General features: G+C 40.6%; 1 protein-coding gene across 3 annotated transcripts in view; it reads right to left on the reverse strand.

Annotated features, from left to right (window-relative positions):
* Positions 1-18,706, reverse strand: part of LOC108700992 (E3 ubiquitin-protein ligase RNF213) — a 167,727-nt gene that overhangs the window by 101,918 nt on the left and 47,103 nt on the right. For all 3 annotated transcript variants that reach the window (XM_018235090.2, XM_018235088.2, XM_018235089.2), the window contains 10 exons: positions 18,041-18,250; positions 17,478-17,673; positions 17,162-17,217; positions 11,897-12,035; positions 11,650-11,784; positions 11,276-11,365; positions 9,770-9,892; positions 1,846-2,029; positions 1,452-1,625; positions 943-1,080 (listed from right to left, as the gene is read on the reverse strand). In XM_018235090.2, coding sequence (XP_018090579.1) covers positions 943-1,080; positions 1,452-1,625; positions 1,846-2,029; positions 9,770-9,892; positions 11,276-11,365; positions 11,650-11,784; positions 11,897-12,035; positions 17,162-17,217; positions 17,478-17,673; positions 18,041-18,250 — 1,445 coding nt within the window. The remainder of the gene's footprint in view (positions 1-942; positions 1,081-1,451; positions 1,626-1,845; positions 2,030-9,769; positions 9,893-11,275; positions 11,366-11,649; positions 11,785-11,896; positions 12,036-17,161; positions 17,218-17,477; positions 17,674-18,040; positions 18,251-18,706) is intronic.

Consider the following 18,706-nt stretch of genomic DNA (forward strand, 5'->3'; position numbering starts at 1 on the left):
AACTAGGAAGGCAGCAAGGAGAGAAAGCTCCCCCCTCCAAAGGAATGCAGAGATCAAACTTACAGAACGGCAGGAGCTTTGATAGTGTCTGTGGGAGGAGGGGCTACTAGTGCAGCTGTAGAGCAGGACGTAGGAAAGTGAAAGTAATTGCTTCCCGGCAAACCATGTGACCTCTCTCCTCCAAACATCACACGCATGGGCAGAGAGGGGAGGGGGAGTGTACAGCTAGATTCTCATGTCGTAGTGCGACCTGGCTTTTTATTACAGAGTGGCTGCCTCCAAGCACACAGGTAATGCTGTGCCTGCTGTTAGAGCAGCACAGGATGAATATGTAATGAGCAGAAATGGAAGCCCCCATGACAAAATACAAACTAAAATAACTTATGCATGGATTTGTGGATTAACATTTTATTTGCCAGAAAAACTTAGGAGGAAGTCTAGGAAGGGTTAAAATAGCTCAGGAGAAAGCAGGCAGTAAGTAGTTAATGAAAAAAGAAGTATTGCAGGCAGGAAAGGAGCAAGGTCTGTGTGAGGTGGATAGCAGAGGGAACTCACAGCTCCTTTACCTCATCTAGTAACCAGTAAAACAAACTAGGAAGGCAGCAAGGAGAGAAAGCTCCCCCTCCAAAGGAATTAGACAGAAAAGGTGTTCATAACACAAAACAATGGCTATTAGAGGTGTTGAGCAAGGTTTTAACCATTCAGCAGTTGAAATGAGGCTAAAGCTGTAAGCTTCCTGAAATACATGAAGAAAAATGAAATGACAATGATTATAAATCAACCTCTTATAATTTCCAATGGCTAAATAGTTAGAGACTAAAAACCAAAGCTACAGTGGTCCTTTAAATAGGGGTTTCAATTTTTCATTGGATTTTCAATGAACCAATAAAGGATTACTCTTTAAACACTATATAAAATATGTGATTTTGTGCTGTATAGTACCTTGCACACACTGATTCACATTGCAGCACATCTTGAGCAGGCTGCCCACCAACATTTTCTCTCTCTCCAAAGATTTCAGTTCTTCTTGCCTCCACCCCAACACTTTTTTAACAGAGGTATTTATACTCTTTTCAGTTTCTAAAAAGAAAAAGGTTTACAGTAAGAAAAATTTACATCGGTCCTACTTTCCATGGCATATTTATGTGCTTGATATTATGGAGTTGAGTTATTAAAATTGAGGATTACATTTTTGCTGCAATCCACGATTTTTTGCAGCAAATCAACAATTTTCAAATTTACAGAAATTGAACTTTTCAAGATTTGTCAAACGAAAAGAACTCAAAAAAAAAATACAGGTATAGAATCCATTCTCTGCAAACATGTTATCTAGAAAGCTCAGAATTACAGGATGGCCATCTCCCATTTTAATTGTTCAAATTTCCAAAAATTATGTTTCTTTATAATAAAACAGTATCTTGTACTTGCTCCCAACTATATAACTGACTTACTCATCTTACAAATCTCCAGGAACTGACTTTGATTTTGTAAAATACACTGAAGGTGTTTATGCAATACTTTTCCACTCATAAGGTTGTTTACTGAATCATTAAACACAGACTCAGATAAAAGTATCAGCTCCTGGACATTTTCTTCCAAATTAGATATTTTCACGTTTTCAGTACCTTTAAAAGAGAAAGAGAGGGCAAAGTATACTCATTATGCACAATAATAAAGAATTTTAATATCCATAGCAAAAGTACTTGCCAAAATAAAAAACTGTACCACCCAGTTCCATAGTTTAAAGTATAATACTACTTAAATACTATAATATACTGCATATTTAAAGACTCTGCACCAAATGGGTGTATAGCCACTCTCTTCAATAATTAAAATGACTCTTACCATATAGTTTAAGAATATGTTTGCCATCAGTCCACTGTAACACATGTTGTAGAATCTCATCATAGTCTTTAATTGGATTCCCACTATCATCATTTGGCCAAGCATTCTTAATAACAGCAGACACCAGTCGACTAAAGTTTTCTAAATGGTATTGAATTAGTTGGCCCAGTATATTTTCCTCACGCTTTAATAAAGCAAAGTAAAAAAAGAGAGAGAAACAATGAGAGAGAAACACTGTATCCCCATAATTGAGAGATTTGTTGTTGTACTTGGGAATTATATTGCAAAGTAATCAATGTTTTTGCTAAACTACAGGATATCAGTTCAGTGGTAATATTTGATACATAGAGATATCACTGCATCCTGTGTGGTTTCTCAAATAAAGATTCTGGACTAATGTGATGGACGGCCATGTTTTTCTGTGTTTTTTGTATTATGCTCTATTTGCTTGTACAAGGTGAGAGAGCACAAAACAATGCAGTAGACATACACACAGACAGATTGCAGTATAGCACAGACAGACAGCCACTTTGAAATAAACATGCATTTTTTTTTATCCCTAAGGTGTTTTGAGCCCGAATTACTTGTTTGTTTTGAGTTGAGAGCTCTTTTTCTCATATTTACACTGTACAAATTGTACCAGACACACTTATCCTGGATTTTCCTACTATTAAACAGCAATAAATTTGCCCCACATCAGACTATTTCCTCTCTATCTTACATGGTTTGCTTTCATCCTTGGAGCCTTCTCCAAGTACCTTGTATGAAAACTACATAATGTTACTGTCTGCCTGGGACTTTCACATTTTCTTTTCATTTTGGGAACTAGAAATACTACTTGCAATAAATGAAAACAGAAGTAGAACAAAGAAGAGGTAATAAAGAGTAAATGCTCTGGAGTGTTTAAAAACCATTAATATTTAAGTCTTAGAATGGCACAGTCAAAGCCCATACTTCAATCCAAATGAGAATTTATAGCAAAACTTGGAAATTGCTGTTGCAGTTGCCCAACCTGCTTGCGCAAGTTTACTAAGAATGGCAGACTTGAACTTACAAATCTGAATAACTCCAAATTTGTGTTAAAACAATCCTGTTGGGTTTTAATTTTTTTTAAAGATAAAACTTTTATTGTTTTCCACACATAAAACAAACATAAACAAAGCATGCCATATCAATGCAATGGTATTTAGATATAATTACCATGACAGATATTCAAGCATTTAACATATTATTGATGTTATATTGCAGAATTTTGGCTGAATACTTTAATGTCTCTAAATCAGAAGCATCTACTCAACAAGCCACTCACATTCAGAGTTATATTGTTATAGACATCGATTTTCTTGAGTACGTATGTGTTATTCCCCACAAACCGTAAGTTATGCAAGAGAACCACAACCTCCCAGCCCCGCCTCCCACCACGGACTCCATATTTTATCAAACTTCTTTTGTGAGCCTCTAGCTAGCAAGGTAAGCTTAATGAGCGGCAGAGTTTGATTTATCAACGTGATCCAGGTTTGCACTGTAGGGGGTTTAGGGCCCATCCACGTCATTGAAATTAGTTTCCTGGCATAATATAGAAGGGTTCTATATCTAGTTCTGGCATGAGAGGTAGGTATGATGTCATCTATAATTCCCAATATACACACCTGTGGTGTAAGTACCCTTGGGAAATCGAGTTTATCATCTAGGAGCTTGAGAACCTCAGTCCAAAATTCTGCCACTGGGGGACAGCTCCAGGCCATATGCAGGAAGTCTGCACCCTCTGACCCGCATCTATGACATAGCGCCTCCGGGTTACACCCCATAGATCTGAGTCGTGTGGGGGTGAGGTAGACTTGGTGTAACCATTTAAATTGAATTAACCTGTCTCTTACAGAATATAAGTAATAGTAGCTATTGTCCGTTGCCTCATCCCAATCCTCCTCAGTGATGTTCGGGACGCAAGCTTGCCATTTACTGTATGCTTTTTTGAAAGGCATGGGGATTGTTTGTATCAGGATTTTATACAATGTGGACGTAGGTTTAGTTAGTGTTGTAGACCATAGTAGCGTTTCAAATTGGGATTGGGAAATTTGTATATCAAGGCTACCAAATTGTGCCTGGAATAGATGCCTAAGTTGGAGATATCGAAACAGAGATAAATTGGGTTCAGCTAGTTTCTCTTTGAAAAATTCATAGGATCCAAATGTAGTTCCATCTAGTACATCTTGCAATCGCCGAATTCTTTTATTAGGCCAGTATAGAAAATCCGGGAACTTCTGGAAGTGGGCAAGGCGGGAATTCGCCCATAGGGGTGTGTTTGGGGTTAGAACGAGAGAGTGTTGGGGATAAAGCTTGAGTGCCAGACTCCAAGCTTTTCTGGGAGTAGCCATAACCGCCGGCAGGTTCTCATAATCTGCTGGTGCTCTATACGGAAGATGCCTAAGGCCTTCTAGAGATCCCACAGCCAACGCATGGAGATTCGTGTTTGGGTTGTACGGATCCGGGTCAAACCACCATTGAACATAGTGAAGTTGACTGGCTAGGTAATAGAGGTACAGATCCGGAAGTCCCAAACCCCCGTCTTTAGAGGCGGGGACTAGTTTACGCCAGGCCAGCCTAGGTGTCTTCCCCCCCCCATATGAAGTGCGTCAGGACTTGATTGACAGTTTTAAAGAAACTTCTGGGGATATGAATGGGTGAATTATGAAATATATACAGAAACCGTGGGAGATATACCATTTTGAATATGTTAATTCTGCCCCAAAGAGTTAATGGGAGTTTGGACCATACTGGAAGCGTAATATTAAGGGCTGATAGCACTGGATCAAGGTTACGTGATATAAAGGTATGCAGGTTAGGGTGGATGTTAATCCCTAGGTACTTAAAGCTTTCAACCGACACTAGAGGGATGTTCTGTGGTAGCTCAGGAAGGGGTGTAGAGTCTATTCGCAATAGCGCAGATTTATCCCAATTAATTTGGAGTCCGGAGAGTTTTCCAAAGTGTGTTATAATTGTGGCTAAATTGTCAAGTGACGGGCCCGCATCTGCTAAGTATACTAACAGGTCATCTGCATACAAAGAGATTCTCTCCTCTACTGGTCCAAGGCGCCAACCCTCAAGTAAAGGAGAGTGTCTTATCATGATTGCAAGGGGCTCAATGGCTAATGCGAACAGCAGAGGTGAGAGGGGGCAACCCTGCCTCGTGCCCCTTGCCAATGAGAAGGGTTTAGATATTGTGCCATTTGCTTTGACTCGTGCTGTGGGGGCCGAGTATAGCATTTGGATCCAGTGTACAAAATTGGGTCCAAAGCCGAATTTAGAGAGTACTGCCCATAGATACTTCCACTCCACGGAGTCAAAGGCTTTGGCTGAATCGAGTGATAGCACTACCCTGGCGCCTGCATTGTCATGTAACTTCTGTAGATTGAAAAATAGTCTCCTTAAGTTAATATTTGTGGTCTTGCCAGCCATAAAACCAGTTTGGTCTGGGTGGATCAGGTCAGGCATGACCTGAGCCAACCTGGTGGCTAAAATCTTGGCCAATATTTTGGCATCAGTGTTGAGCAAAGATATTGGTCTGTAGGAGCTACAAGCTTGTGGGTTTTTGTGAGGTTTTAATATTAGGACAATAATGGCTTCTAGAAACGAGGGTGGTAATGTAAAAGTTTGAGTAGCCATTGAGAGGGTAAAAAGCAAGTGAAGTGCTAGGTGCTCAGATAAGTTCTTATAGAGATCTGCTGGTATCCCATCAGGGCCGGGGGTTTTACCAGGAGCCAGGGCATTGATGGCTTGTTCCAGTTCTTGATTAGTAATAGGGGAATCTAGCATGTCCGTTTGGCCGGTTGTCAGTATGGGGGTAACAACTAGGCTGAGGTGGTGCTGGAGCTCTATTTCAGTGTAGTTGTGTTGGGAGGCGTACAGCGTTGCGAAGTATTCTGCAAAGGTGTCCGCAATATCTTGTGGCGTAGATTGTAGAGTACCATCTGCAGCTGCTACAGAAGCTATTGCAGTTACAGGGGTTTGTAATTTCGCTAAGTAAGCCAGAGTCCTACTACTTCTGTCCCCAGTTTCAAAAGTCCGCTGATAGGAATACAATTGTGCTTTACGGGTAAGGAGGGTCTGTTCCCTAGCTAGGGAGTGGTGGGAGTCTACTAGTTTGCCGTATCTTAGTGGGGAGGGGTCGGCAGTGTAGGCAGATTCAGCTTCCTCTAAATCTTTCTCAGCCTCCTCCACTTGTGCCTTGGCTTCCGCCCTGGCTTTGCAGACTGCCCTAGTGAGCTGCCCTCTCATATATGCTTTTGAAGCATCCCAAAGGATAGGCGGCGCAGCCGAACCTGCATTCATTTCCCAGTACTCCGTAACTGCCGTGGTTGCACTTTCTAGTACAGTGTTGTTTTTAAGCCAAATTGGACTAAATCTCCACATATTGAATTTTGGGGAGGTCACCATGGTTAAAGTAAGTGATAGTGGTGAATGGTCCGAAAGAATGCGGGGGAGGTAATGTACACTACCTACTCTAGGAAGGAGGTCAGGCGTTGCCAACACTAGGTCTATTCTTGTAAAAGACTGATGTGTGGTAGAATGGCAGGAGAAGGCTTTTTGACTAGGGTTTCTCCATCTCCAGACATCTGTAAGACCCAAGGTGTTAGCCCATGTCAGTAGTTTGTTCCCAGTGGGATAAGGAGGGTTTAGTTTGTCCATCTGCGGATCCATGAGGGCATTAAAATCACCCATAAAACAAGTAGGAGCGGTGGGAAGATCCGCCAATTTCTTGTCAATAATGTTAAGCACATTCATATTAAATGGGGGCGGAACGTAGAGATTTACTATAATTAGAGGAGAGTTGTCAATTGTACAATAATAAATCTACCATAGAAGTCAGTCCTAAGTGTTAACAGATTGAATTGCACTGACCTCCGTACCAGAATAGACACTCCCCTAGCATATGTAGAGTAAGTGGAGTGGTAGGCATATCCCACCCAGTGCCTCTTCAAAGCCAGTACCTTTTGTCCGGTCAAGTGGGTTTCTTGCAGTAACAACAGGGATGGAGGGTGTCTCTTTAGGTAATTAAACATCTGTGCTCTCTTAAATTTATCGTTCAATCCCCGAATATTCCAGGAAATTAATGTTATGTCAGCCATGAGTTTGTATACAGAAGGGGACAGTACCGGATGATTTGAGTTCGTAATACAGGGGAGACACATGAGTAAGTGTGGCTACTATTGAGTTGGAGCAGCTGTGCATATAGGCAGTATCAACCAATATTGCAATAACAAATGGCATGTTAACATAGACATACAAAAAACACAACATTATTCCAAACCCCACCCTACCCGCCCTCCCAACTTGAGCAGGTCTTATACCCAGTAACATACCAACCCATTACAGTATGGTCTGTGTTACCTGAATTTTAAGCAACTCTAAACTTAAGTAGTCACAGATTGATGGAGGACGATTCCTTCAATACCCATAAATGGGCTCCTCGTCAAGCTGCAGGGGCTCACAAGCAAGAAGTCAGTCCCTCTGTTTCATAGTCTATGGTGACCGTCATATGTTACTTGCCGAGAAATAAGGGATCGTCTTCATCTCTGTAGCAAAATCGTATCCTACTCGACGGCGGGTGCTGTCCACAATGTGTATCAGTCGGTTACTGAACAGGGTAACAGTTCCCGTTGTAGGTTGTAGATTGAGCCGTGGGGAATTGTCCTCATCTCTGCAGGAATGTTGTCTTCTATTGGGGACTATTCGGAGGGGTTCTCCTGTTTCTCGGTGGGGAGTGTCGTATCCCTTTACGTGTCAGCCAGTCCTCAGCTTCCGCTGGTGTATTGAGGAATAGTATCCGGTCACCATCCTGGATTCGCAGTTTTGCTGGGTAGAGCATGCTGTATGGAATTTTGGCATCCCTCAGACGCCTCTTTACTGCCGTAAAGGTGGCTCTCTGCTTTTGGATTGTAGGTGAAAAATCGGGGTAGAGGGACACTGTTGCTCCATTGTAGAGTATGGGTCCTTTTACTCTGGCCGCCTTCAGTGCAGCATCTCTGTCTTTATAATGTAGTAATTTTAGCAGAAACGGCCGTGGCGGGGCCCCAGGCGGGAGGGCTCTGGTAGGGATCCGATGCGCTCTCTCTACGGCAAAGAGTGGAGTAAAGGTATCTGTGCCCAGAGTGTCCTTTAGCCATTTCTCAATGAAAGCTTCTGGATGTTGCCCTTCTACCCGTTCTGGAAGGCCAATAATACGGACATTATTTCTGCGTAGTCTGTTTTCAAGGTCATCAGTCTTGTCCAGCGCTTGCTTGAGCTGAGTTTTAATATCCCGGATATCTTGTTGCATAGGTGGGATTAAGTCCTCCACATCGGATACTCTAGTCTCCACTGCTGTTGTGCGTTCACGAATATTTTGTAAGTCATGACGCAGCAGAGATAAGTCAACTTTAATCGCCTCCAGTTGCGCTGTCGCGGTGGTACGGCTTTCCATTATTGCCCCCAGAAGCTCACTCATGGTTGGCTCAGGGGCCTCCCGAGTCATCTGTAAGGGAGGAGGGGATGGTGGCGGAGAGGGATTCAATTCATCCTCCGGAAGAGGTGGCTGAGGTTGAGAATGAGCAAATCGCTCTAGTCGAGCTGCTGCCTCTGACTTGGTTTTTTGAGAGTGTTTCCCCATATTGAGTTCTGAGTAATATTGACGTTTAAGTAGTCTGTTCGTTGCTATTCGCAGTATCTGAGGATGGATAGGCAACAATGTGCTGGTTAAAGTATTGGTTGGCACACACAAACTTCCAGTGCATAAATCACGTGTTTTATTTATGCACCTTACTATATATACAGGCGTGTAACATAAAGTCCAAGTTGTGGTAGGGTGCAATTCTAGTTGTAGTTGGAGGTGTCGTACTTGATACTACTTGAAGATTAGTTCCTGGTACGCCCTTACAGCAGTGTGCTGAGCATGTCCCATCGCAGTAGGCTGTATTGTCCCTCCCTGTGCACAAGCCAGCGGATTGTTACAAGTGCCAGGCAGAAATCAGGTGCAGGGAGTGTGTGTGTGATGCACTCAACACTAGTGGACAATCCCCAGAAGTGTGTCCAGCCTGGGTGCTGCCATGCACTAGAACACCAGTTCTATTTCTTCTCCCCCTGGCACTTTAAGCAGTAGTGCTGCTTATATGGGGGAGGTGTGAATAGCCTGTCAGTAGAACAGCAGCTTTTAGCACTGTGCTGCCCCAAACACAGGCAGTGGAATGGCAGGCAAGTAGTGAAGTAGTGACGCTCCCGGGGACCCACACTCACCCCAGGTGTCAGCACGCAGGGGCAGTATCCGGGACATTCCACAAGGACTCCAGCGGGGTCCGGCTCCCTTGCGCCCGCGGATGGGCTGTGACCAAGTACTAGAGGTCGGGGCCTCCGTCACTTTAGTAGGCCGCAAGCGCGTCACACCCGTGAAGGCAGTTGGAGACGAAGCTCGAGTGGCGTTGGCCAGCAAGCGAAAGGGTCCAAGGGTAAGTCTCCCCTGTTGAGGGGTGTCTTCCTCCAGTTAACGGGGTGGTAGTCCTGTATTAGGATTTGGCCCCGGGAGCGCCACAAAATCGCGCCTGCACAGTTGCGTGGTTGGCCACGCCCCCCCATGGTTTTAATTTTTAAATATTCTTTAGCAAAAAAAGATCCAAATTATGGAAAGAAACTCCAGAAAATTCCAGGTTTCATGCATTACAGATAATGCATTCTATACCTGTACTACACAGTACAAAGTTCATCTAAAAAAAAGTACATAACTTTAAATAGATATTCACCAATACACTACCAATTTCTTATGTAATGTGATACTGAATTAAGTTTTAGTTTAATATTTATTAGAGGAATTAAAGCCATATGGAAAAGGTATATAGCGTTGTAACTAGCACTTCTGAAGTACTTCTAGCAGGCTTAGGACTTGTGCAGTACATACCTGACATGCCAAGCGAACAGCTTCAATGGCACAGTCTTCAAAGCATTTACCTAGAGACATGTGATGTTTTTGGAGCTCCGGTTGCTCTCGGCAGAACATCTTAATCTGGTCTACTGGTTCGTTCTGTTAGGGAATAAAGAGAGTCCTAAAATGCACTAATTTACAGAGACAGGTACAGGACAGATCACACAAATCATTCTGAAAAAAGGCAATTCAAAAACAGATATCTCCCACTGAATTCAAAAAAGTAAAGGGCACAAACCTCTCTCATAGCTCTGCACTGCAGACTAAAGGGTTAGTTCACATGAGGAGATTCGGGGAGATTTTCTGGCCTGGCAACTAATCGCCTCTTCTTCTGGGCGACAATGTCCCCGAACTGCCTCCGCATGACGTCCCATCAGCTGTATTGAAAAGTCACCTGCGGCAATGCACACGCAGCGATGCGTTTTCCGAAGTCACCTGAAGCTTCCTCGTGAGGCAGCTTCGGGCGACTTCTGAAAATGCAGCACCGCATGTGCTTTAGCACAGGCGACTTTTCATCATAGCGGATGGGATGACACGTGGAGGCAGTTCGGGGAGATTGTCGCCCAGAAGAAGAGGCGATTAGTCGCCAGGCGACAAAATCTCCCCAAATCTCCTTGTGTGAACTAACCCAAATATATTATACATCAATTGGGAGTCCACATCTGATTTACATTTGATTATGCCTAAGGGACTCGCCCCAGTTCTCAGGCGATCACATATAAAAAAAGTCCTTTATCCAAAGATAGCTGTCCCAAGGCTTTTGTTTTCATAAAAAATATTATTTTATTAAGTTAGCATTAAAAATCAATTACAAACAACCCTACCAGGCCCACCTTACGCGTTTCGCACCCTCCGGTGCTTAGTCATAGGTGTATCTTGTATGATACACCTATGACTAAGCGCCGGAGGGTGCGAAACGCGTAAGGTGGGCCTGGTGGGGTTGTTTGTAATTGATTTTTAATGCTAACTTAATAAAATAATATTTTTTATGAAAACAAAAGCCTTGGGACAGCAATCTTTGGATAAAGGACTTTTTTTTGAACTAACCCAAAGCCATCCAAAAAAGTACAGATATTGTTGACAGATAAAGATTCCATTCAATAAACAGTTTGTGTCGTACAGATTTATAGAGCCATGAATATCAATCGTTTCTGCATTCAGACTGATTTGAACATTTGTATAGTATCCCTTTGTTGGTATGGCAATATCTGTACCTGTACAGCTAATCTTAAAATAACAAAAGCATGATTTTAACAGATTAAGACATTATAAATAAAATGCTGTGTATACATGCTTGGCCTTTGTGACAACAGGTCTTTTCTCTGAATGATTACATTTACAAAACAGTCTTCATGTTAATGAATAATTGTTTATCACCAGTGATGTTTTTCTCCAATGTTTTACACAGCATGAGAAATAGGCCCATTAGGGTCTGCTGTTATGTATCTCTCACATACTTTGCAGTTAGAGGGTTCATGTTACCTGCTTAATTCTTTCGCGCAAATAAAAAAGGAGTTTATCATTCCACTTCTGATCTACATTTTCCCCAGCCTTAATCAATCGATCGAAGATCTAAACAGAAAAAGTTAATTAAACTTATAGTGAAACTGGAGCTTTATATTTGGAACATAAGCTTAAGTGTAAACTCAGCGTTTATGTAAAAGCTGCAGCTTTATAAATATGTTTATACATGCCACATTTTAAACTTTTTCAGCATAAAATTTAAATATACTGCTTTATAAATATGCCCCTTATCGTGGAGGGACTAGCAAGTATCACATTGAATGAACACTGAATAACTCAAACAATCTTTGCTAATGAGCAACACATACAAAACATCTGTGTATGAATCTTACCTCCAACTCCTTGTGTAGTGAATAAGAATACTGGATTTTATCTCCACATGTTCTTTTAAGCCACGGATTAATCAAATGCAGTGCTTTCTGCAATATATCGAATTGGTGGGGATCTTCTGGGCAGCCACATTTTTCCTAATGGACAGACCAGAAACACACTAATTTCCTGCTATTTTATTTCCTTTTAAATAGCACATGCATAAATAAAACCTGATATGATATTAAAACATCTGCAGTAGTCTCTCACCTGCAGACTTGCAAGTTTTAGTATTATCTCCGCACACAGAAGCTGTGGTTCATAATTGTACATCACTGATTTGCAAATGTTTTGGAAGAGTTTAAGACTGACACTGCATAATGATTTGAATGTCCCTCCGTCCAGACTCCTGTAAGAAAAAGGTAAAAAGATTTAACACAAGCCCCGCTAGAACATGCGGAACACAGCCCTATCTCATTTAGCTTTGGTGCTACACGTGGGTGGATTCTCATTAAGGCTTGGGGACGCTTTAAAAATAATTTTTTAAACCGTCCACATAAAATCAAATTGACACGACGATCAGCTGATCACTGTGTCATAGCCCCGTCCCTATGTCACGGCCCCATCCCCCTCCGTGTCACAGCCGCCCCCTGCCCGGTCCCCAACCGGCTAAAATGTGGCAACCCTACTGACCCGTAGGCCTGCTTGTGCTTGTTTGGGGAGGGCTGCTGATTAGTACCAGAAATCTCGCAAGACTTCAGAAGGGAAACCTCCACAGCTGTTCTGAACTCCATTCAGTGGGCTCACATTTAGAGAGAAGTGACTGAGCCACTGTAAGGTAGTAATCCCAGGTAAATCCACTATTTCCTGGAGAGCCATGTCCAGTTACTCCATTTATAGAATACCATTTTATAGCATAAAGGACTGAAGACATAGGCATTTTGCTGCAAATGCTGTAACACAACATATTTAAAGTTATAGGGCCCATTCTTGTTAAATGTTACATGTGATAGTGCTGTGTGTATGTGTCACAGTAACACAGTCACAGTGTTGATTTGCCCTAAAAGTGTGTTTATAAGCCCCTTTGTTTGTATTACAATCAACATTCCTCTAGCTGCTGGTGTTGCTGGCCATCAGTGCTGGAGATAGAAAAGTGGGAATATTAAAGGTGCTGGAAGTTATTTATGATAGTGAAGAAGATAAAAGAGAGGCGGGTTGTGTGCCCAGTCAGTGAAAATGTATGGAAATTCTGAGATCCGTGTGCATTAAAGTGATTCCATTACAAATTATGATAGAGGAGCAATATTCTCTAACCTTACTGTCTACTCTCTAACACCAGGGTCACTTGCTACCCTTATATTTGTTAGTAGTGCTAGCATTCTTTTTAGTTATAATATGGCCCTAAAGTGCAGCTAAACGACTACTGTTGTCTCATAAGGACAATCCCCCTCCCAGTGTCAGTTTTTACATTTAAGAACTCTACTTTGGCTGATGTCATGTTATGATGCCCAAGGACTGCGGGCATATAGATCTGAAGTAGTGCCCAGGTGACAGCAGATTCCAGTCCTTACTCTTGAACAACTAGGCCAGATTGTGTACGGCAGCAGATTCTGTAAAACGTGCCTAACGAGATTATATTATGGATTAGGCCTGCTTGGCAAGCAATTTGGGTGCCACCAAGTTTTATCATCAGGCACATTCATTGCATTTTATCCTGATTTCTAGTTATGTGGATGAACAAGGCCCTTCCCAGGCCCTTCATCAAGAACTTCCTAAATTTCAGATATAGGGACACCGTGTGTAGGCATCAAGGAGAAAGGCCCTGCTTACGTGGAATGGCAGCCCCATGTCATTCTCCTAAAACAACTGCTGGTGATAAAATAAGCAGTGCACCACCTTCCTCGGGCTAAAGAGAATACTATTATGTCTCTACAGAAACACTGATGCAGCCGGCCTTCTATACTGGCTGCACTGCTACATCACTAATGCATGCATTCTATCCACAGGTTGCACAGAGTAGGAACATCTATATGAGAAGCGTGGTTGTGCCCCAGGCCAGGACTGGCAATCTGTGGGTTCTGGCAAATGCCAGAGGAGCTGCTGCAAGTTGCTATAGATGCTCACTATTTATTGGGCTGCTGGAGGGGGCTGTTTGGGCATCTGGGTACTTGAAATGCCAGTTGAATCCCAGTCCAGACCTGCTGTGCCCCCTGAACTTCTCCACTTTTAATACAATGCAAAGGACAACCAATATATAAGTGACTAAATTTGCCTATGCTTCCTCGGTGTGCCAAGTCTCCACTACTATGCAATATAGCCTCTGAATGCACGCCACCAATATGACTCATGGGGGGTTGGCACCATGCACTATACTACTATAAATGTTACCGCTCCCTGGCGGCTGCTGAGACACTAAAGTACAACCCCCCATATAACTGTACAGACAGAGCTTATTTGCTATCTATTGTTATTTATATAAACAATAGTAGTGTTTCTGAAGCAAACACACGTTTTACCAGTGCAAGGCAACACTGTATTATATTTTCAAAAACACTTCTTTTTTTTTTTTACGTTGCTGTTCCTTTAACAGAACCTGTTATACGCCGGACTGCAACTGCCACAGAGGTCCTTCTAACAATGTACCTTATGTCTCCCTATTAACACACTACAACCAACTATACTAGGACCTTTGAAGCTGCAAATCCATTACTAGAGTATCTAATGCAAATCCCTGAAGGCCTTTGTGAGCCTTTGGGTCTGTTTCCCAAAGTGTTTCTAACCCAAAGTAACCTGCTTCTATAAGTGCCACTGCTCACTTTGCCACTTGTGTCTCACTACAGATGTGCACATACTGTATGTGGATAACACTGTACTATTACTAATGTTCTAAATTGCCTGGTTACCACATAGTAGGTATATCGTGTAAAATGCTGTGGCAAACTGTCATGAAATTCTGGAGCTTTTTTATAATGTTAATATTGAACCACTGTCACATGAAAATGAACTGCCAAGTTAAAGCTATTTTTATTTCAAAACTTTGTTTTTTATACATTGATTTTAGCACTTAAATATTGATTAAAGGATTGATTTTAATAGCAGAGATTAAATAGGTTTGAAACTATAAACTCCTATTTTAATACAAATCTACAAAACAAGGCTACAATCAGCAATTCAAAACCTTCCTCTGCATATGACGAATAAAAAGTTCAATACAAAAAAAAAAAATGCAATTGGAGATTTGAACCCTTGACCTTCTGCACTAAAAACCACTACACTATAGTAGCTGACTTTAAACAATTAGATAAAGACTTTCTCTTATAGTTAAATAAACAAGTCACTGGCATCAAATATTTCTTACAGAATATCTCATTAATTTATTCAGGATAAATATCGGTTTTTTTTGTTTGTTTTTTACAGAAAATGGCAAACGTGCTGTTTATTGTTTGTAGTTTTTTTTTTTTCTAGGTACAGAGCCCAATCTTTTGTGTTAAATAGCTGCATGTTACTATAGCCTAGAATATAAAGCACATACAAACTACTATTTGGCTGTGTGCCCAAAGTGTTACATTTAAATCAGTTTTTTGCAGTAATTGCTTATTGTTTTGTTGAGCCTGCTCTCTGTCACGGAAGGTCTACTGGAGTCGGCTCAGGAATGAAAAGTAGGTCAGGCGCCTGGTGTCCATTAGTGGAATTGCGCCTATTTTAATTTAAATGCCTATCTTTTGTACAAGTCGGGACAGCCCGATTCCCTGCAGTTACCGCGACCAGCGCATTTAACTTGATATATTACAACGCGCCAAACTTACCATCCCTTCTGGCTTCATCTGTATGTATTAAAAATTGACAATGCTAGTAGAGTCTTAAAGGGGTTATTCACATTTGAGTTAACTTTTAGTATGGTGTAGAGAGTTATTCTGAGACAATTTGCAGTTTTCATTTTTTAATTATTTGTGGTTACGGAGTTATTTAGCTTTTTATAAGGCAGCTTTTTTATAGGAGAATGCCTGAATAGAAAGAGTAGTAAAAGTAGCAATTTCAATACATTTATAGCCTTACAGAACATTTGTTTTTAGATGGGGTCAGTGATCCCAAATTAAAAGCTGTAAAGAGTAACAAAAAAAAAAAGGGGCAAATAAGTAGAAAAGAATAAAAAATAAATATTGAAGACCAGTTAAAAATTGCTTAGAACTGGCCAATCGATAACATATTAGTCCGGAATACTAATTTCTGTCTTATCTAGGTACAGGTATGGGACTGCTCTGGACCTGGGGTTTCCCGGATAACAAATCATTACCTTATTTGGATCTCCATACCTAAAGTCTACTAGAAAATTGTGGGAAAAAATGAAAAACTCAATAGGCTGGTGCTTCCAAAAAGGATTCATTATATCTTAGTTTGGATCAAGAACAATGTACTGTTTTATTATTACAGAGAAAAAGAAAAGCTTTTTATAGGAGAATGCCTGAATAGAAAGATGCGTGATAAAAAGTAGCAATTTCAATACATTAGTAGCCTTACAGAACATTTGTTTTTAGATGGGGTCAGTGATCCCAAATTAAAAGCTGTAAAGAGTAAAAAAAAAAAAAGGGGGGGGGGCCAATAAGTAGAAACGTATAAAAAATAAATAATGAAGACCAGTTAAAAATTGCTTAGAACTGGCCAATCAATAACATACTAAAAGTTAAATTAAAGGTTCACCACCACTTAAATGGTCCTAAATGAGGAATCCATTAAGTCGCAACATAGGACACCCAGGGGGGATAATCAATGATTTAATATTTATTGAGCTTGCTGCATGTGTGATAGGACACATTATAGAGCAAATGTAAGAATAGCAGTTTTAGAAACAAAAAAATAATTGATCCTGGAGTAGGGATTTGTGGGGAGGTGAATAATAGCTAAACTTCAGATCTGTGGGATTTAAATAATGGCTAGCATATATCAGCATCACTAAAAAGCTTTTAAGATCCATATCAGGGTTACTAACCAAATCATCATAATCACCCCTCAAGCATGCTAATGCACCAGTCACAGTTATCAGTAAAAAGTAAAACTGTAGGAGTTTCAAGGAGGTTGCATGTAAATGCAACCTCCTTGAAACTCCTACAGTTTTACTTTACTGATTTATATTTCCCACAATCAGTAAAGTAAATGAAATTATCTAATATATATTCAGTTCAGAAGTCAGCGGTCCTGTTCTGTGAGCATCTGTGGCATACTACTTTTTGGTTGAGCTATAGCTGCTCCTAGATGTTTCTACCTCCCAATAACATAATGGCTGACCTCGGAACAGGGCCTTTTCTAAAATAACACACCCCTACTTGCCTTCATCCCCACACTCAGGTGAATTCTTTACCAGCTACTTTACTCAGGTATGCTCCCCGAGTATCCTCGGGTATGCTTCTATGCTGCAGCACAATCTCTTCCCATACACCATGCATGCATGTGTAGCACTAGGCAATATGTTGCCTAGTAATTTTAGAATAGATAATTTCAGCCAGTTACACAGTTTGTAAGAAAATTAATTTTACTTACTTGTCTTTAAGATCGTCCATCAGAAGCAGCATTTTTTTCAAAACAATTTCCACATGCTGAAAGCAACATAAAAATACATCTCATCTAGTCATCTGTTGACCAATACCAAGTAAACTGGTAGCAACTTAAATATATATCAAATCTTTATCTACCCAAAACATTTTATGCACAATGCCTCTTCCTTACTTACTATCCATACAAGTTTCCCAAGCTCTAAAAACCTGTTTTTACTCTTAACAGTAATACTTATGTAGAATAACCCGATCACAGAGAGAGACAAATATGTCACAAAAAAAGAAATGTTTGGAAAACAAACCTCCGTAGCAAAACGGCCTCTTGAAAAAGAGTGGCAACATGCTGTAAGAATGTCCAAAAATGTTAAAGGAAGTCCATCCATACATTTAGGTAAATTTTCCACTGGTAGCAAGCACAACCAGGACCTGATCAAAGTTCTGTCAGCTTGCAACAAATACTTCTTATTCATCATCATTTGAAGGATGTTTGAGCTAAAACTGAAGAACATTTGGTTATATTATGAACTTGGAAAGTATATTACAGGAAAACATGATATGCACATTGAAGTAATAAAAAAATTGAAAAACCTGGCATTGATGGATCTCCATGTTTTTTGCATACTGAAAGAAAATGTAATTCTAAGCAACTTTCCAACATACTTTAATTTTGGTTTTCAAGTCATTGTTGTTCAGTATAATGACATTTTCATGAGGTAATTGCTTTTTTGAGGAAAAGCTTACACATATCATGCAGACATTTCAAAATTAAATCATCAGTCTAATGATCAGTATAATCAGTAATCACATGTAATTCCTCTAATACTGTTAAAGAAATTACTTAGGTGAAACAAGACGTAAAGCTCACCTTTTAGACACTTCACATTGCTTTATGATATCGATATATGAAAGGCCTTCCAGTCCAGCCCAAACATCTTCTTGGTGTGTTGACACTGCTGGAGATTGCTCTGGTTTATGTGAATCTGAAAATGCATGTAGCACTGGTAGGACCAGTATCCAGAGTTGAACACCTTGGTCAATACATTTTTGACACAGGCTTCTTAAGCAACTTTCCATTCTACAACAAAAGAAAAAGTTGTGATGAAATATTCATCTTCTATTAGTAAATGTCTATTCAGAGAAAAAAAAAATTAAAATAGATGGAAGATACTTTTTTATGCTTTCTGGCTTACACTGCCACACACTTTTTTTGTTTCATTGAAATGAATGGTAAGCCAAGTGTTCTGTGTGCATTACATTTTATCCTGACAACCATAGGAGTGGTACAATTTGGCCAATTCTCATAAGGCGAAATCAAGCTCTGCTTCATTGCCAGGGCCCCCTTCTTGTTTAACTCTCTGTTAGGTTTTAAAAATGCAAGAAGTCAAATGAAGAAATGAGAGGTTGGACTTTCAGTCTAAGGGGTAGATTTAGCAAAGAGTGAAGTTAAAGATCTCCACAGTCTGCAGAGTGAAATACCGCCTTTATCCATTTATTTCTATGGCATATTTATCAAATGGTGAACTTTCACTAT

The sequence above is a fragment of the Xenopus laevis genome, chromosome 9_10L, assembly GCF_017654675.1.
Source record: "Xenopus laevis strain J_2021 chromosome 9_10L, Xenopus_laevis_v10.1, whole genome shotgun sequence".
Taxonomy (NCBI): Eukaryota; Metazoa; Chordata; class Amphibia; order Anura; family Pipidae; genus Xenopus; species Xenopus laevis.